A 15,998-nucleotide genomic window follows, 5' to 3' on the forward strand; every position below is an offset into this window, starting at 1 on the left:
CTTATTATGCTGCCTTCTACATTAGACTTTTCCTAATTACCCCATTGCCTAGTGCCTCCTTATCTTCACCTTGGTCTGCTTTTGTATATGCTTATGTTGTCTTTTCTCAGATTCAAAAGGCAACTCAAAGGCAAGAACAATTTAAGTTGGTCTTTCTACTCAATGCCTTCCTTACTCAATATTAATTCTTTGTAGTCACCAATTCTTCCATGACTGAAAATTTCCTGGGAAAGGGTGGCCACTACCCAGCAGACTGGGACCCCTGTTCTATTTAACTGAGTTAATCTGGGAAATAAAATGAGAACCACCAGGGTACCTAATCCTGGTAACTGAAGAAAAGGGTTAAATTTATTCAAGAAAATATCAGAATGAAAAATCTCATTGTAAATGTTGCAAAGATCAAAGTTATAATTTTAAAAGAACATATAAGGAATTGTACAATACTCAATTGCTTTGGTGTGTTTATTAAAACACATACAAACATACAACCAAAAGATCTGTTGAAAATTCTGTATGAAAATTGTAGTTCAACAATTAGCTCAGCTGAAAATACTTGCATTCCTTTTTTATACTGTTCATTTCCTAATCCTCAGTTCTTTTTTAAAGATCTGGCTTTTCCCTTTGAGTTTTAGAGTTATAATGAAAGTGAAAAAAAATAAGGTGTAAGATGATGGGTGCAAAACACCACATATGTTAAGCTTAGTTGATCTGTTTAGTTTTACTGAATTGTTTCCTGTCTCTTCTTTTTTTTATTTTTTGGTTAAAAGGGGAGGGATAGGAATATACAATGGAAAATTAAGGTGATGTAAAAACAAAATATCAATAAAAACTTAAAGGTTTAAATGAAAAAGTATTTTTAAAACCTGATGAAAAAGCTGCAAGAAAATATGGGGCAGAGGGAGAGAAAGGAGCTCCCCTTTGTAAAGCCATTAAGTTTAGTGAGGAATGTTTTAAGTATCTTTGGTCCTTTTATCATAAACATCCCATCAACCAAAATGCACAAAACAGAATAGATCCTTTATCACAAGTTTTTTCAATTCTTCCCACAACAAATCTCAACATATGCTGACATGTCCCCTCTTACAGAGGAGCCTTACCTAATTAATAATAGAAAACCATAAAGGGGTAGTGGCAGTATAAACAAACCCCTCCCCCCACTGCTTTTAAAGTGGAGAGCAAAACATCCTTTTTTGTGTATCATGTCCCTATAGAGACTCAGATAAATCAAATGACTAAAATGTGTTGTTCCTGAGACACAAAGAACAGGAAGGCTTCTCAACATTATAAGCTTTTCTACCTCTATACAAAAAGAAAAATTATTTTAAATTATCTCCAAAATTAGCTATGCTTCTTTGATAATAAAACTCACATTCAGACTCTCCTGGATTGAGTTTAGAAGAAAATCAAGGGCAAGATAGCGAAAATATAAAAAAGAAACAGGATGACTGTAGTTTGAGATGGAAATATACATTAGAGCAAGCAAGTGTTGAAGATAAGTTTTCTACAGTTCTTTTCTAGATGGATTATATACAGCAACACTCCCAATTGTCTTAATTCTCTCCTGAAGCAAAGAGGCCATCCCCATTTATGAAGTCCTAGCAATGACAAGGAGAGTGACTTTGGATCACAACACTAGATTTTGAAGAATTTAATTTTGTCCTTTTGGCTTTACATTATGAACCTTATGCACTTCAACTTTTAAGTCTCATACCATCATCTCTGTTCTTAATCCTCTTGGAATTGTGGAACTTTTTTTTTTTTTTTAATGTTTCACCTCAATACTAAAATGACTCCTCTAAGTTGATATAAGTAGTTTTTTATATTTTTAAAACTGAGCTCAGATTGATTTTGAAAAACAAATGGATAATATTGGATGAAGAACAGGAAAGGAATTCAGATGTATGATTCCATAAGTATGTGTAATTTCTAAAGTGGAATCACCCTCAATAGTCGGAGACTGGCAATGTTCCTGTAGCTTATGATCTTATGGAGTTATTGGGGTCACTGAACATTTAAGTGACTTGCCTAGAGTCACAAAGCCAGTATGTGCCAGAGGCAACACTTGAACCCAGTCTAACTCAAGGTGACCTTCTATCCATTATGCCTTGTTGCCTTTCTTACAGACATTTATCTTTACTTAGTATTTCAAACACAAATTTACTCAAGTCTCAAATATCAAATGGTTTGCATGAGATCAGAGTGTTAGTCTCAAGTCAGGAAGAACTGGATTCATGTCCCACTTCTGGCATATACGACTTGTGTGACCCTGGCTAAGTCACTTAATCTCTAAGTGTAACAGGCAATTCTGACTATAAATTGGGGGAATCTCTTGGTAGAGAAAATTCTCATGGGGAGCTCCCTACCACAATGAAATCACAGGCCAGGTTAAAAAAAAAAAATTTAAGTGCAGAACTTAAGTGTTTCCAGTCACAATATGAAATTGTATGAAACTTCCTTCTAACTATAAATTTGGTCAATCTGATGGATTTCAAATGCAATGAAGCTAATTTCAACTAAACTAAAGGCACATAACTATATTAGGCAATTAATAATAATCTGAGCAGACATGGATAGTACTTTAAGGTTTATAAAGTACTATATATATGTATTACCTTTGGGTTTTCTTGTCTTATATATTTAGGACTTGGTCTGACATTGAAACAAGCAAAGAAAAAAATCAGCAGAAACTGGGGTGATTAATTATTAATTTAACTAAGACTTTAATAGGGGAAGGTCCTCCTCAGAAATCTAAAGATTGTGTAAGATCTCAAAGTGGCTTAATGTAGACAGCAGTTTTCCCTCACAATTTATGAATTCAATAAAGTGCTGCAGATTTGGAAACAAAGTTTAGAGATGAGTATTTTTTTTAGTTGCCAGAGGGCAGATAGAATAAGGAGAAATTTAAGAAGAAATAATTCTCTGTGAAACAATGCCATGAGATACTTAAGAAATGGCAGCTTAAGGCTTGAACAAGCATAGCAATCTTTGGGGTCAAAGAACAAGAGTTTTTCTCTAAAAGCACTGAGCAAAAATTAGAGTATAAAAAAAATCAATGAAGGAAATTATTCCAATTATGGTACCCAGAATTCACAAATATTCTCCCCAAATGCTCTACCTATCAAGTTTAGCATAGCTAGTATAAAGGATAGGGCAGGTATAGCAGCTTGTTTCCTGAATGTTAAAAATGCCCATTGCCTATCAGCTCAACCATAGTAAACTAGTTTTAGTCATTAGCATGGACGGATCACACCTCGTTCTGAGACACTGGCAACTGTTTAATCTGTCTGGTCTGAACCACCTGCAAAGCTTGGTGAAGTTGAGTCTCCAATGCACTTCTCAGATTGTCCATATTCACAACCGGCAAGGAGTTAAAACTGATGAGAACACCATCCTTCTGAGCTGTCTCCTCCACAGGATTAAGAGACAAATCTCGCCGTCTCCTCCGAAGGTCAGATCCCACTTGAGATTTTAGTTCCCGATTGGGTTTTCCATTATCAGACTTTTGGTTGGGCACATGTTCAGGATCTGGCTGCTCAGGATCCTGGATAGTCTCCTCCTTTGGTCTCTGTTGATCCTCCACAACAGGACTGCCATTAGGAAAAAGGGCATTTTTTCTTGCCTCCATATGACTTTCATGATTTAGCTGGTGGTCTTGGCCTCTAAGGCCATCGTTTCTGTTAGTATCTGAAATGCTCTGGTGTTTCTGCTGATGCAGCAATTCTTGGGGCTGAGGGATAGTTTCTTTTGATTTTTTTGAAGAACCACCTTGAAATTCTCCATCTAGGCTCTTTTTGTGGATCTTCATTTCAGAGTCTTCAATTTCAACTCTGTCCTCTTTGGGGATGACTGCAGTTGGAAGCATAACTATCCCTGTCATAGTTTTCTTTCCTTCTTGGGAGCCTCTCATTTGTTCTTGACTTTTTCCAGGCAATTCCTGAGCTCCAATTTTCTTCTCAGGCCCAACAAGATGCTTCACATCTGCCTGTCCCAAGTTCTTATGAAGGATGTCTTCTATGTGCTCTTCAGCATTACCTGCTTTGCCTATGTCATGCTGGACATCGTCCTTTTTGCTGTCCTGGGGCCTGGCCTTGGGAACCTTGGGCTCTATACCAGTGAGGACGCTGGAAGAAGGAGCTCTATTCCTCACAACAGTCCGATCAGGCTCCTCACCAGGATGTTGCTGCTGCTGTTGCTGTTCTTTAGGATGGGCTGGTGCTTCCAAACCTTGTCTAAGAATGTTTTTAACTGATTCCCCAACTTTTGAGTCTTGATCTTCCTTTTCTATATTCATAGGAATGCCACCCTCTGCTTCAGGCTGCATTTCTAATGGCAGAAAAATAAAAGAAGATAACACAGTGAGTACAAAAAAACACAAATCTAAGGAGAAAGAGAAAAATAATCCAGGCAAATAACAATAGTCAACTGAAAATAAAAGATGCCCCATAGCACTTCAGACAACTGAGGCTCACTATCGTTAAATATATCATTGTGATACCAGTAGAATTAAGATGCAGAAAATATGAACTAAAAAACAAAGGGGAATAAAGAAGAAATCAGTCTATAAAGTCCAATTTCACATGCTAATCACCCAAATTGTTTTTTTGGTGCTTTTTTCAGCAAAAACTAGATGGCCTTGATCATGCATTCTGATCAACAGTGCACCAAAATCCCACATCCTTACCTTGCATTGACTTATCATCATCTTCTTCCTGCCTCTGCTGGTGGATTTCCTTGTGTTGCTCTTCAATCACAGCAAGCAGCTTCTCCTGCTGGTCCAGCAGTCGCTTTTGCTGCACCTGCTGTTCTTTAATTACTTGCAAAAGGACCGCATGATCAAGCATTTCTGCCTTGCCAGCTTCTGACGTTCAAACAAAAACAAAAACAGACTGCTGGAGACACAAGAACCATTTTTAGAAAGGTTATTTGTAGAACTTTCTTTTCTCTGAGTGGTATCCCATAGTTAACAATTTTCTTATATATCTCACTTGTACAAATTGTTGCTAACCCATTTACTCACAGTTAATAACTTATGCCAGGTGAGACCAAAAGAAGTTGTTTTTCATTTATTTGACATACTGTATATACCCACTAAGGCTCTGGCAAGCAGATCATCAGTTTAATTTACACTTCCCATAGGTCAGAGCAAAAAAACCAACTCCAAATGACCAAACTGTTGTTGTTTTTGTCTCTTGCACACCAACTTGTACCTTAGAAACAACAAAATTAAATCTAATTGTTCCTCAACCAAAACGAAAACTTAAATAAAGAATTCTTCTAATAAACTCAGAATGTTTTAAATGACCCAAAAACATGCAACAACCCTTTTGGCTCAATCTTTAGAAAAAGAATAATATACAATTTTTTTTTCATCGAATTTTTTTCTTTGAACTACTGGAAAAAGAGGAATAAAATTTTGAGAAAACCAGAGTTGTCTTCTCCAGAGACTCTGCATAGTCTTCAAGACCAAAGAAAATACAATTTTTTTCCAAGAGTTCTTTAAGGAGTGAACAGCTAGCCTTTACCTATGTTAGGTTAATTACATTACTGCCTTTGAGGCACTGAGGTATATTATTTGTGTTTTTGGCTTGAGGGTCCTATAAATATTGGTTAACACTGATTTCTTATGAATAAGTTCACTTTAGCCCACTATGCTCCTAAACTGTAACTGCTTTAGTCGGGAGGCTTGGAATGAAGACTAGTTGCAATTGAAGCCTAGAGATAAATGAAATGTGAGCTCCAAAATGGAGAAAGTAAAATAATGAGTGAGAACAAGAGATCCCTCCTACACAAAATGACATTGCTGATAATGGTAATAAAACAAATTTTTTTTAGTTTTGTTTTGCCTCTAAAAGTAGGCACAGGTTTGCATTGATGGATATAGTTTCTCACACAGTGCCCTTTCTACTGATGGCATAAATTTCCAAGAAAACTGACCAGGGTTATGAATGCGATCTGTTTCTGTTACCCAGCTCAAACCCACATTTATGCCCTCATTAATAATATCCTCTAATCAAATATATTACTTTCATTTAAATAAAATCCACCTTACATGAAAAAATTATAGGGGATATAAAATCCTGATGCCTTGGGGCTCTAGTACAGGACAAAACTCTTTTCAAAGAATGCCCGAGTAGCCACAACTCTTCCTTTGTATGTTTTAAAACAAATGTCTAATTAACATTTTCTTAGTTCTTAAAGAGTTGTCTGCTATTATCAAAGTCAACTATTATAAGAAAAAGGCCTCCTGTAGAGAAATATAAACATAAGTGTCTATATCTAACACTTCTTTTTGTAAATGCCAATATTCTAGGATTCACAACCTAAACTCATTTTAAAAACTTCAGAGTCAGAGATAGACTAAAAAGCCAGAAGACAAAGGGCTACCGTCTGATGGCAAACAATGTATTCTACAACTTGACTAGATTTAATAATGCAAGGTAGAGATGACAACTTTTCCCTAAAAACCAGGACTCTGAAACATGCAACTCAAGATTTTAACCAAGCAGGACCAGAGAACAAAGCTTTACTGATGGAATGAAAGCCATTCCTGCATATTAATATGTAAGCAGAATATATTAATATAGCTCCAGGGACATAGCAGAATTTGCAATTAGGAATCCTTGTCTATCTCCTCCAACAACTTTAATCTCTCTGAAACATGTCTTAAGCAACTTTGTTTTATAATGTGGCTGGCTTGATTTTAACAAATTTCACTTACAAGCTTATGATGGTCAATTCTGTGCAAGATGGTGGCAAGAGTACATTCATTCATTAAGAAGGGGTAAACTTATCTACAGATATATAAACATCTGTTAAGGGTAAAGGCACATAGGGTGTTGGGGAAAAGGACTGTGGTTATGATATTCAAGATAATTAGTTTAATGTTTTACTCTTTATGAAGATCTGATATACATGCTCATGCAGAATACTTACAAGATCGTGCACATTATCATCTTTGTAACTTAAGATGTTGTTCTTTGATTTTAAAATCCTGAATAAATATGCTTTTTATTTTAACACAGTCCTTTTGATTCATACCTGCTACTAGCTTTTTAATCTCAGCTGTTTCAGTTCCATTGAAAGGCATAAGGAAGAGAAACAGATTAGGAAACCATGAAATGTCTCTCCCTCTTTCATAAAGTAAAAATAAAAGCATCAAACAGGCTTAAGAGGTTAGTTACAGGAACTGGAACAAATCCATAAAACCAGATACCAAATTTAAAATAGAAAACAAATGTATATGTGAGTGTATATAATGTATATGTGTGTGTGTATGTATGTTTCTTTTTAAAAACTACTGTTCAATTCCAGAGACATCCATATAATTTCTACACCTTTGAAACATGTAATCATTTAAGAGAGTCAAAAGGATGCAGTTTCTCTGAAAAGCTTTGTTTGAATCAATATTGTTGACAAAACACCTAAGTAGGCCAGAATTAACTCATTAAATCTTTTACTGAGCTCTATGGAGATCTGAAAGTTTTGAATTATGTTAAGAAGCATATTCCAGAAGAAGTAAAGGTATATGTGACTGGTACAATGTCCAGGGGATAAATATGAGTTATTTATAATTCCCTAGGTGCTACAGATCTGAAATTATAGTTGCAGCTTCTACAAAGGGCCAATAAAGTATGGCTCTGGGAAGACTCTACAAGAAAAGCTAGAGAACTCTGCAGCTGTTCACCCAGAACAAAGCAGACAGGCCAAGTGATAGAGCAAAGGCATAAAATGTTGCCCAGGACAAATGAACACAGATATTATTCCCTATTAATAGAAGGTGGAAACGAAATTACTTTGAGAAAAGAGATGTCTTTTTGACTATTGTCACAGAAGAAAAAAAGGGAAAGAAAGAAAAAGAAAAAAGACCAATGCACCATCAAAATCCTCCAGATACTCTACTGATGGATATAGTTAGTTACTCTCCAGGTGGTATAAGAAAATCCCATAAGGGCATATTTTTCAGTGCTGGAACCAGTTCACCTGCAATTCTTTCCCCTATAAAAGTTTATTTAAAGAGTTTTGTCTAGTCTGACAATAAAGAAGTGGGAAGGAAAGAAATCAAAGAACCAAAAGAACAGCTGTTACTCTTAGTTAAAGCAAGAATTAGAGAGTGATTCCAAGAATTAATGCTGGAAAATGTTCTCAAATTACACAAAACAGATTCAAACAAAAGTTGCTCACTTGGAGGAAAAGTAATAGCAGCATCCCAGATTTGAATTTGAGGTCAAGTTGCTGCTCTTTCACACCAAATGAGCACAAATCTCTCAGTAAGTTGGACTCTGAAGATGTCAGAAATTAGAGGTATGCTCAGACAATCAAGTAACTGATTAAAAGAAAAAAAAATGTTTCACAAGTTGGGTCACCTGGAGTTATCTTCCCTAAAATAATTCTCCTGCATCTGGATGTATTAATTCTCCCACACCTGGTTTGCTTTAAATACCAGGAGTGTGAGGATTATTAGCATATCTGATTTAAGATAAAACAAAAACGGTAATTAAAAGCCATGTGACAGTGAGATTTTTTTTCCTTACAAAAATCTTAAGAAGGTGTTGAAGAAAAAACTGTCAATGAGAATAGGGCAAGGTGCAATATTAAATATGTTTCCTCAACTAAAAAGATAATGATAATTTGTTCCTCTCTGACTATAAAACAGACAGATAAAATTTGTTGGGCATCATGGGGTTACCAGGGAACCCAAAATCCTAATATCAAAAATGTTTACATTTTTTGGTAAAATAACCCTATAAAAAGTGTTCCAAATCACTAATGATAAGAGAAATGCAAATTTAAACTCCAGACAAGTCCCAAATACAACATATTGGCAAGGATGATAAGAAAAAAGCATTAGTGGTTACTAGGTTACTAGAAGGTTACTAGGAGGATAGGTTCACCAATTCATAGTTGGTAGAGTTGTGATCTGGTCCAACTGTTCCCAAAAGCAACTTGAAACTACTGGAAAAAGTCCTAAATTATGTAGATTCCTTGACACAGAAATATCACTATTAAGAATATACCCCCAAGGGGCAGCTAGGTGGCACAGTGAATAGAGTACCAGAGTTCAAATCTGGCCTCAATTAACACTTCCTAGCTGTGTGACCCTGGGCAAGTCACTTAACCCCAATTGCCTCAGCCAAAAAAAAAAGAAAAGAAAAGAAAAGAAAAAGACTGTAGTTGAAGAATACACCACCAAAGATGTCAAACAAATGAAAAAGATACACATGCGCAAAAATATTCATAAAGGCACTTTTTGTTGTAATGAATATCAGGAAACAAAATGGGTGCCTACCAAGTGGTTATTAATGGCTGAGCAAATATTATGTAAGTATAAGGTAGAGAAACAGATAAGAGTGTTTGGAGTCAGAAAGAGCTAAATTCAAAATCTAAATTCAAATCTGGCCTCAGTGTCTATGACCAACAAGTTACTTAATCTCTGTTAGCCTCACTTTTCTCATCTGTATAAAGGGCATGATAACAGCACCTGCTTCCAAGGGTTGTTGTGAAGATCAAATGAGATAATTATAAAGGTTTAGCACAATGATTAGCACCAAGGAGGTACTATATAAATGTTAGCTATATTGCACTGAAAACTATAAGAAAACAATAAAATGGACTGATTACAAGAAACTAGGGAAGAATTATATGAACTGATGAAGTGATGAGTACAAATTATGTGATCACTTTAACAATAAAAACGCCCTTTATAGATTTCAGAACTCTGAATGTATATAGTGAGTCATCATAACTTCAGATGACTAATGATGAAGTATGTTCCCCAACATCACCTAGCATCATGCTTAGTATATACAATACACTTAATAATTGCCTCTTAATTGATTGACTGAGAAATGATGGCTAGAGGAGCAGATTGAGACATTTTCAAATACAATCAATGTGCTGGTTTGTTTTGTTCAATTCTACTTATTTTAGAGGAAGGTTTCATGGGTTAGGACACTGATAACAAAAAAAAAAAAAAAAAAGCAAAGTAATAAAAAAAAATTAGTTATTGAAGCATTTAAAAAATACACAGAGAAGAGCAGAGCAAGTTAAGAAAGATACAAAGAATCAGAACAGTTATGCTACCACAAAGTTAAATTTAACAGTTTAAAAAAGAAATGCTGTAAGAGAAGTAGAGTTTCACTACAATCCTTTCTAGTGTTCTTTATATAGTCAAATATTCATATTTGTAAAGTTTATTAAAAAAAGAAAATTTATATTAAAAAAGTTTCTTACCTTCTAACTTGCTGCCTGGGTTTTCTTCCTGTTGCCCTCCAACATTTCTTATCTCTCTCAGCTCAGGCTTTTGCCCTACGATCAGATCTGGTTTCTCTGGGGGGAGAAGAGCCTTCCCACCTGCAGACGTAGAGCAAGGGCTCATTTGTTTTGTTGTGTTTCTTTTTTTTTTTCTTCTTCAAAGAAAAGAAGGTGAAGGAGGAACAAAAGAAGGTGGCAGATGTTTTCTAAAATTACTTTCTATATCTCCCCTCCTCCCCTCTGCGTCAGCACAGTTTATATTCAACCTGGTGATCACCAGGGAAGTAATAAAAAAATATTTAACAATCTTATAGACTTGTGGCAGCAAGCCAATGTTAACTACCTTAGCCAATTAAAATGCAAGAACAGTCCTAACTAGCTTTTAGATGGGCACTTAACAATGTGTTACCTGTCAAATGCTCCCAGCTCTTTGTCCCCAGTGTGCTCCCAGACACACAAGAACAGCATGGCACCTGACATTTAGTAGTCTAGCAAACAATTGTTTGACAGATATTATAGTAGCTGTCAAGCCACCAGATTCTTCGTTTTCCCCAACAGCTGCTGAAGGGGCTGCTACATTCACATGCTAATCTTGTGAAATGAAAAAGAAACACTGGGACATAGGGGACATTTCCCCAACCCAGTTTCTCCAGTCCTGGAGAATTATAGAACAAGGGGAGGAGAATCAGCCAAGATGAGTCACAAAGGATGATACTTACCAGCATCAATCTTTTCCATGGACTTAATAATCTCTTCTACTTTTCCTGGCAATTGAACATCATTTGCATTTTCCCTTTCACCCACAGGATTGACTTTCTTCTGGTCATTGGAAACTACAACCTGGGCCCCTGGCTGAAGATCTTTATTGCCTGGTCCTAGGTCTTCATATGCTGGCTGAATGACTGGCTGGCCATTTGGTTCTAAGATCTTTTGGAGATTATCAGGAGGATGGTCCAATTTTTTTGAGGCTTGATCCTCTTTCTTTTTGCTCTGTGGTTCATTTTCCTCTTGTTCAGAATTTTCCTGGTCCTTCTGTCTCCCATGGACATTTTCATTTTTGGATGGGAGTTTCTCCTCTGTTTCTTCTCTATCTTGACCCTCATCTACCACAACTTCATCATGTGGCACTGGAGGTTCATGGCGATGGGCCTCTCCCACAGGTAAAGCAATACCTAAGATAATATTTGTTAAACATCTTTGGAACCTGGTTTACATCAGGGACCACCTAATGCACGAAATGTAACCTAGAATCAATCTCTAGAAGAATATAAATCAGTGTGTGCTATTGCTTCTTATAAATTTGACTTGTTGATGAATCAATGACATTATTTTTAGCAGACTATAGAAAGAGCAGTTACTAGGAAGCTCTTTCAGTTTATAAGGGAGTCAACTATACCTAAAAGACAAAAAGAGTGGCAATGATCAGAATTTTTAACTAAGCTGAAGAGAAAAGTATCGCAAAATATTGAAAATCCCAGTTGGATGTGTACAAAACTTCTCCCTCTTTGTTCCCATCCTTTCTACCGGGCCCCTGATAGCTCACTACCTTGATCAGGACGATCAAGCTGCACCTCCTCCTGCTTCTCCTTGTGTTCATCCCTTTGGGGAACATTCACAGGACCTTTGATCTGAGGTGGCTCCACTTCATCTTTCTTGTTCGGCAGTTTTGGCTTATCACGGTTGTCCTTGGCCACTTCAACAATTGGGTTCTGGACTATAAGCATAGCATAGTTAATTGAACATGGTTTCCACATGGCTGAACTGTCAATCAACAGAAGGAATTGGGACAATTTTTCTGGGCTGTGATCATATTTCACCAGGAAATGGCAGAGGCCAGGCAGCTTCTCTCCGCCCTACTTCAATCATTAGCAGCTACGAAGTAAAGAAAACTGTCATTTTTCATGTATATCCACAAGAAATATGTCAAAAATGCAATTTATACCTAGCATGATGTAGAATGGGCAAAGCACTAACAAGATTATGCCACCAAGTGGCAGCAAAGACCCATCTTTGATTCTTGGACTGGTTACAAAGTTTCTGAGTAGTTTTACAGAATTAATACTGGAACAAATTTCCATATTGGTTTATGTTCTCTACATTCCTCCAACTTTGGGGGATCAAACCAAAATCCTGGAATCTTTCAATTACAAGCAGGAGAAAGGGGTAGGAAGAAACACTAAGGAAGAGATTGCTTAAAGAAACTAATAGTTTTTAAAATTTGCTCTCACTAATTTGCAACAGTTGATGATTTACCAAAGAAAAGATACAAAAAAGGAGGAGGGCAGACAGATATGTTACCAAAACTATAACCTTCCTTGTCTTCTTTCATGTTACAAAGTATATATGTTATTATCAAAATAAATAAGAGATTCACATGGCCATCATCACTGGTGTAGCAATCAGTCATCCTTAAGAGAAATAAACACCCTTTAACATAGTGTCATGATGTATTTTCTTAGAAAACTACTTCATATTGGGGGTCTTGGTGGGGCAGGGACTTATTCCATAAGATACAGGCCAAAGATGAAATTAGGAAAAGAAGTTAAATACAATAAAACAGGATTATTTCTTCTGTTCCCTATTTCAGAGACATGGCTTACCGAATGGAGGATAGGGAAATTCATTTCTATTTTGGAAGCACAGCACTTTGAATAAACTATGACTAAATCAAACAGAGTATATTGAATACTTTCCAAGTGACTGGAGCTGTGTTAAATGATAGGAATTCAAAGACATGGCCTCAGGAAGCATATACATTCTAAATGAGGAGACAACATGTAAATACCTCTGTTGTACATACAAGATCTGTACATACAGAGTATGTATACCTCATATAAAGTATAAATACTTCTGTACATACAAAATAAATAAAGATAATCTGAAAGAGGAAGGCAAATGCAGCTGAAAGAATCAGGGAAGGAGTTCTTGGAGAAGGTGGGATTTGATTGAATATTGAATGAAACTAGGGAACCTAAAAGACCTCAGAAGTTGAGTAAGGAAAACATTCTAGGAATGGGCATCCTCCAGTGAAAAAGCAAGTGAGCTGGGAGACAGAAGAATTGCAAGAAGACTGGAAAGGCAGGAAGATTTATGAAGTTTTCAATGCCAGAGGACTTGGGGGTAACAGGGAACATTTAGTCAACAAATGATTATTCATTGCTTTCTACAGGCAAGACAGAGAAATAAAAAGAGGCAAAATGCAGTCCTGCTCTCAAGGAGCTCACAATCTAATGGGGCTGGCAACAAGCAAACAAATATGTACAAGCAAATTATATACACAGGATAGATAGGAAATAACTAACAGAGATAATAATTAAGTGGGGTTGGTTTGAAAAAGCTTCTTAGAATAGATAAAATCTAAGTTGATACTTGAAGGAAGCCAAGGAAGGCAGTAGGTAAAGATGAGAAGAAAGAATACTGCAGACATGAGAGACAGTCAGAGAAAAATGCCTAAAGTTTAGAGATGGAAAATCTTTTTTTGTGGAATAAGGCCAGTGTTACTGGAGTGAAGAGTACATGGCAGGGAGTAAGGTGTAAGAAGACTGGGGTGGGGAGGGAGGAGGGAGGACGGAGGGAGAATAGCTTATGAATGTCAGACAGGGGATTTAGCATTTGATCCTGACAGGTAACAGAGCGCCACTAGAGTTTATTGAGGAGGGGGGTAAGGAGTGTCAAGGACCTTAGGAAAATCACTTTGGTCACTGAATGGAAAATGGATTGGAATAAAGACAAGACAAGGCAGACCAACCAGTCCAAGTGAGAGGTGACTAGGTCATGTACAAGGCAGGGTAGCACAAAAGCAGAGAATGGGACATACTCAAGAGAAGCCGCAAAGCTGAAATCAACAAGCTCTGGCAGTGTGTTAGATACAGGGCAGGGTCAGGGGAAAGGTGGGGAGGAGCTGAAGCTGACACACATGGCGGTGCTCTCGACAGTAATAGGCAAATTTGGAACAGAGGGAGAATTTCAGGGACAGATAATGAGTTCAGTGAGATGAGTTTAAGATATCCACTGGACATCCAGTTCCAAATGTCTGAGAGGCAGCTAGAGATTAAGGATTGGAAATTTGCAGACTGGAAAGGATAGGATAGGTGAATTAGAGAATCATTACTGCAAAGAGATGTTAATGAAGTCCATGGAAGTTGATGAGATCACACAGTGAATTAATATGGAGGGAGAAAAGAAGGGAAGAACCCAGTTTGGAGCCCTTTGGGACACTTATGGTTAGAGGTCATAATCTGGATAGGAATCCAGCAAAGGAGAGTGGTAGAGTCTCTGCTCTGAGCAGTAGAATGAGAAATGGAGTAGCATAGTCAAAAACTTAGAGAAAAGAGAATGTGAAGGAAATGAGGGTGATTAGCAGTGTCAAGGGCTACAGATAAGGATAAGGAATCAGAAAAGACTAGTGGATTTGGGACTCAACTCAATGAGAAAAGGAAGAACAGGTTGATGTGGTCTAACCTGGCAAGCTGAGGGGAGAATGGAGTAGAATGGGGAGAGACCAGAGGCTACTACAAGAGATGAAGGCTATATAAGGGGGGGGGGGGCAGCAAGATGAACAGAAATAAGATGGGAGAGATTTGGGGAAGAAAAAAACAACTAAACTTGGCAACATATTGGACATATGGCATGAGTGGGTGCAGTCAAAATTGACAGTCAAATTTTGAGCTTGAATAACTGGGAGAAGGGTGCTGCCCTTCAGAGTAATAGGGAAGTTCTGAAGTGGGGACAATTTGGGGAAAAAATAATGAGTTCTCTTTTGGACATGATGAATTTAAGCGATCTATAGGATATCTAGTTCAAGACATTCAAAAGGCAATTGGATATGTGAGATCTGAGGTCAGGAGAGAGGTTAGAGCTAGATCAATCGATTTAAACATTACCTGAATTTTAAATCCAGAAACAGATCTAAAGTGAAGGGTTTGGGGATTAAGAATTCAAGATCAATCACACTAAGGAAAAATTATGTATTCTTTCTCCTCCAACAAGAAAATAAGTTAAAAGTTTTAAAACTGACTACTGCAAGAGCTTAGGAAAACAAAATGGTAAATACATGGAAAGACATACTATTCATAGTTTAAAATTTACTGTTAACTATGGAGCAATGGGCAATTAACAAAAATGTCTCTTCCTTCCTTCATCCCTGGCCCTAGACTTTTTTCACTGTAGGACTGTAGTTTAGCCAAGTGACCTATTCAAATGAGTACATGGCCATCTAACATAGCAGGTGAAACTGTTCCAGTCACCATGATATAATTAGCCCACTCACAGAAGCCCCTGTGCTCTAACAAGATTCAACAATAAATCAAAAGATGTCTAATGGGTTACAAATTTAAGAAGGGAATGTGGGGAGAAGTGGGGAGAGAGGAAAAAACAACACACACACAAAAGAAAATCTCCATTCTGTAAAAAGACAAAGTTGCCTCTGAGCAGTCATTTTCTCAGCAGGAAACAAAATTAAGTTCATCATCAGGGTGTGAATTAATGGTCTCTCATGCTGTTTAGAAATCTATAAGGAGCTATATATGGTTTACAGAGAACAATTTTGCACAGGATGTGTAATAATCACTGTAACTGTATAGTCGCCCTTGAGGTCCCTTTGGATAATGTTACAGTAATGCTGTGCCTCTGAATGTTTTATGAGTGGCATTGGATTTAACAGGCAAAGGCTGAGAAGCGATAAAAGCTTCTTGGTTTACAACAACAATAACAAAAAATACAGAGTTAAGAGAACAGGGGGCTTTACC

The 15,998-nt window shown here is 36.9% G+C and overlaps 1 protein-coding gene across 1 annotated transcript in view; it reads right to left on the reverse strand.

The window, feature by feature from the left end:
* Positions 1 to 448: 448 nt before the first annotated feature.
* SLC38A10 (solute carrier family 38 member 10) overlaps positions 449 to 15,998 on the reverse strand; it is a 66,293-nt gene continuing 50,743 nt past the window's right edge. The window contains exons 12-16 of the mRNA XM_074260394.1: positions 11,798 to 11,965; positions 10,971 to 11,423; positions 10,231 to 10,350; positions 4,682 to 4,858; positions 449 to 4,323 (exon numbers count right to left, since the gene is read on the reverse strand). Coding sequence (XP_074116495.1) covers positions 3,245 to 4,323; positions 4,682 to 4,858; positions 10,231 to 10,350; positions 10,971 to 11,423; positions 11,798 to 11,965 — 1,997 coding nt within the window. The 3' untranslated portion in view covers positions 449 to 3,244. The remainder of the gene's footprint in view (positions 4,324 to 4,681; positions 4,859 to 10,230; positions 10,351 to 10,970; positions 11,424 to 11,797; positions 11,966 to 15,998) is intronic.

This window comes from Sminthopsis crassicaudata, chromosome 4 (assembly GCF_048593235.1).
Source record: "Sminthopsis crassicaudata isolate SCR6 chromosome 4, ASM4859323v1, whole genome shotgun sequence".
In the NCBI taxonomy this organism is placed as follows: domain Eukaryota; kingdom Metazoa; phylum Chordata; class Mammalia; order Dasyuromorphia; family Dasyuridae; genus Sminthopsis; species Sminthopsis crassicaudata.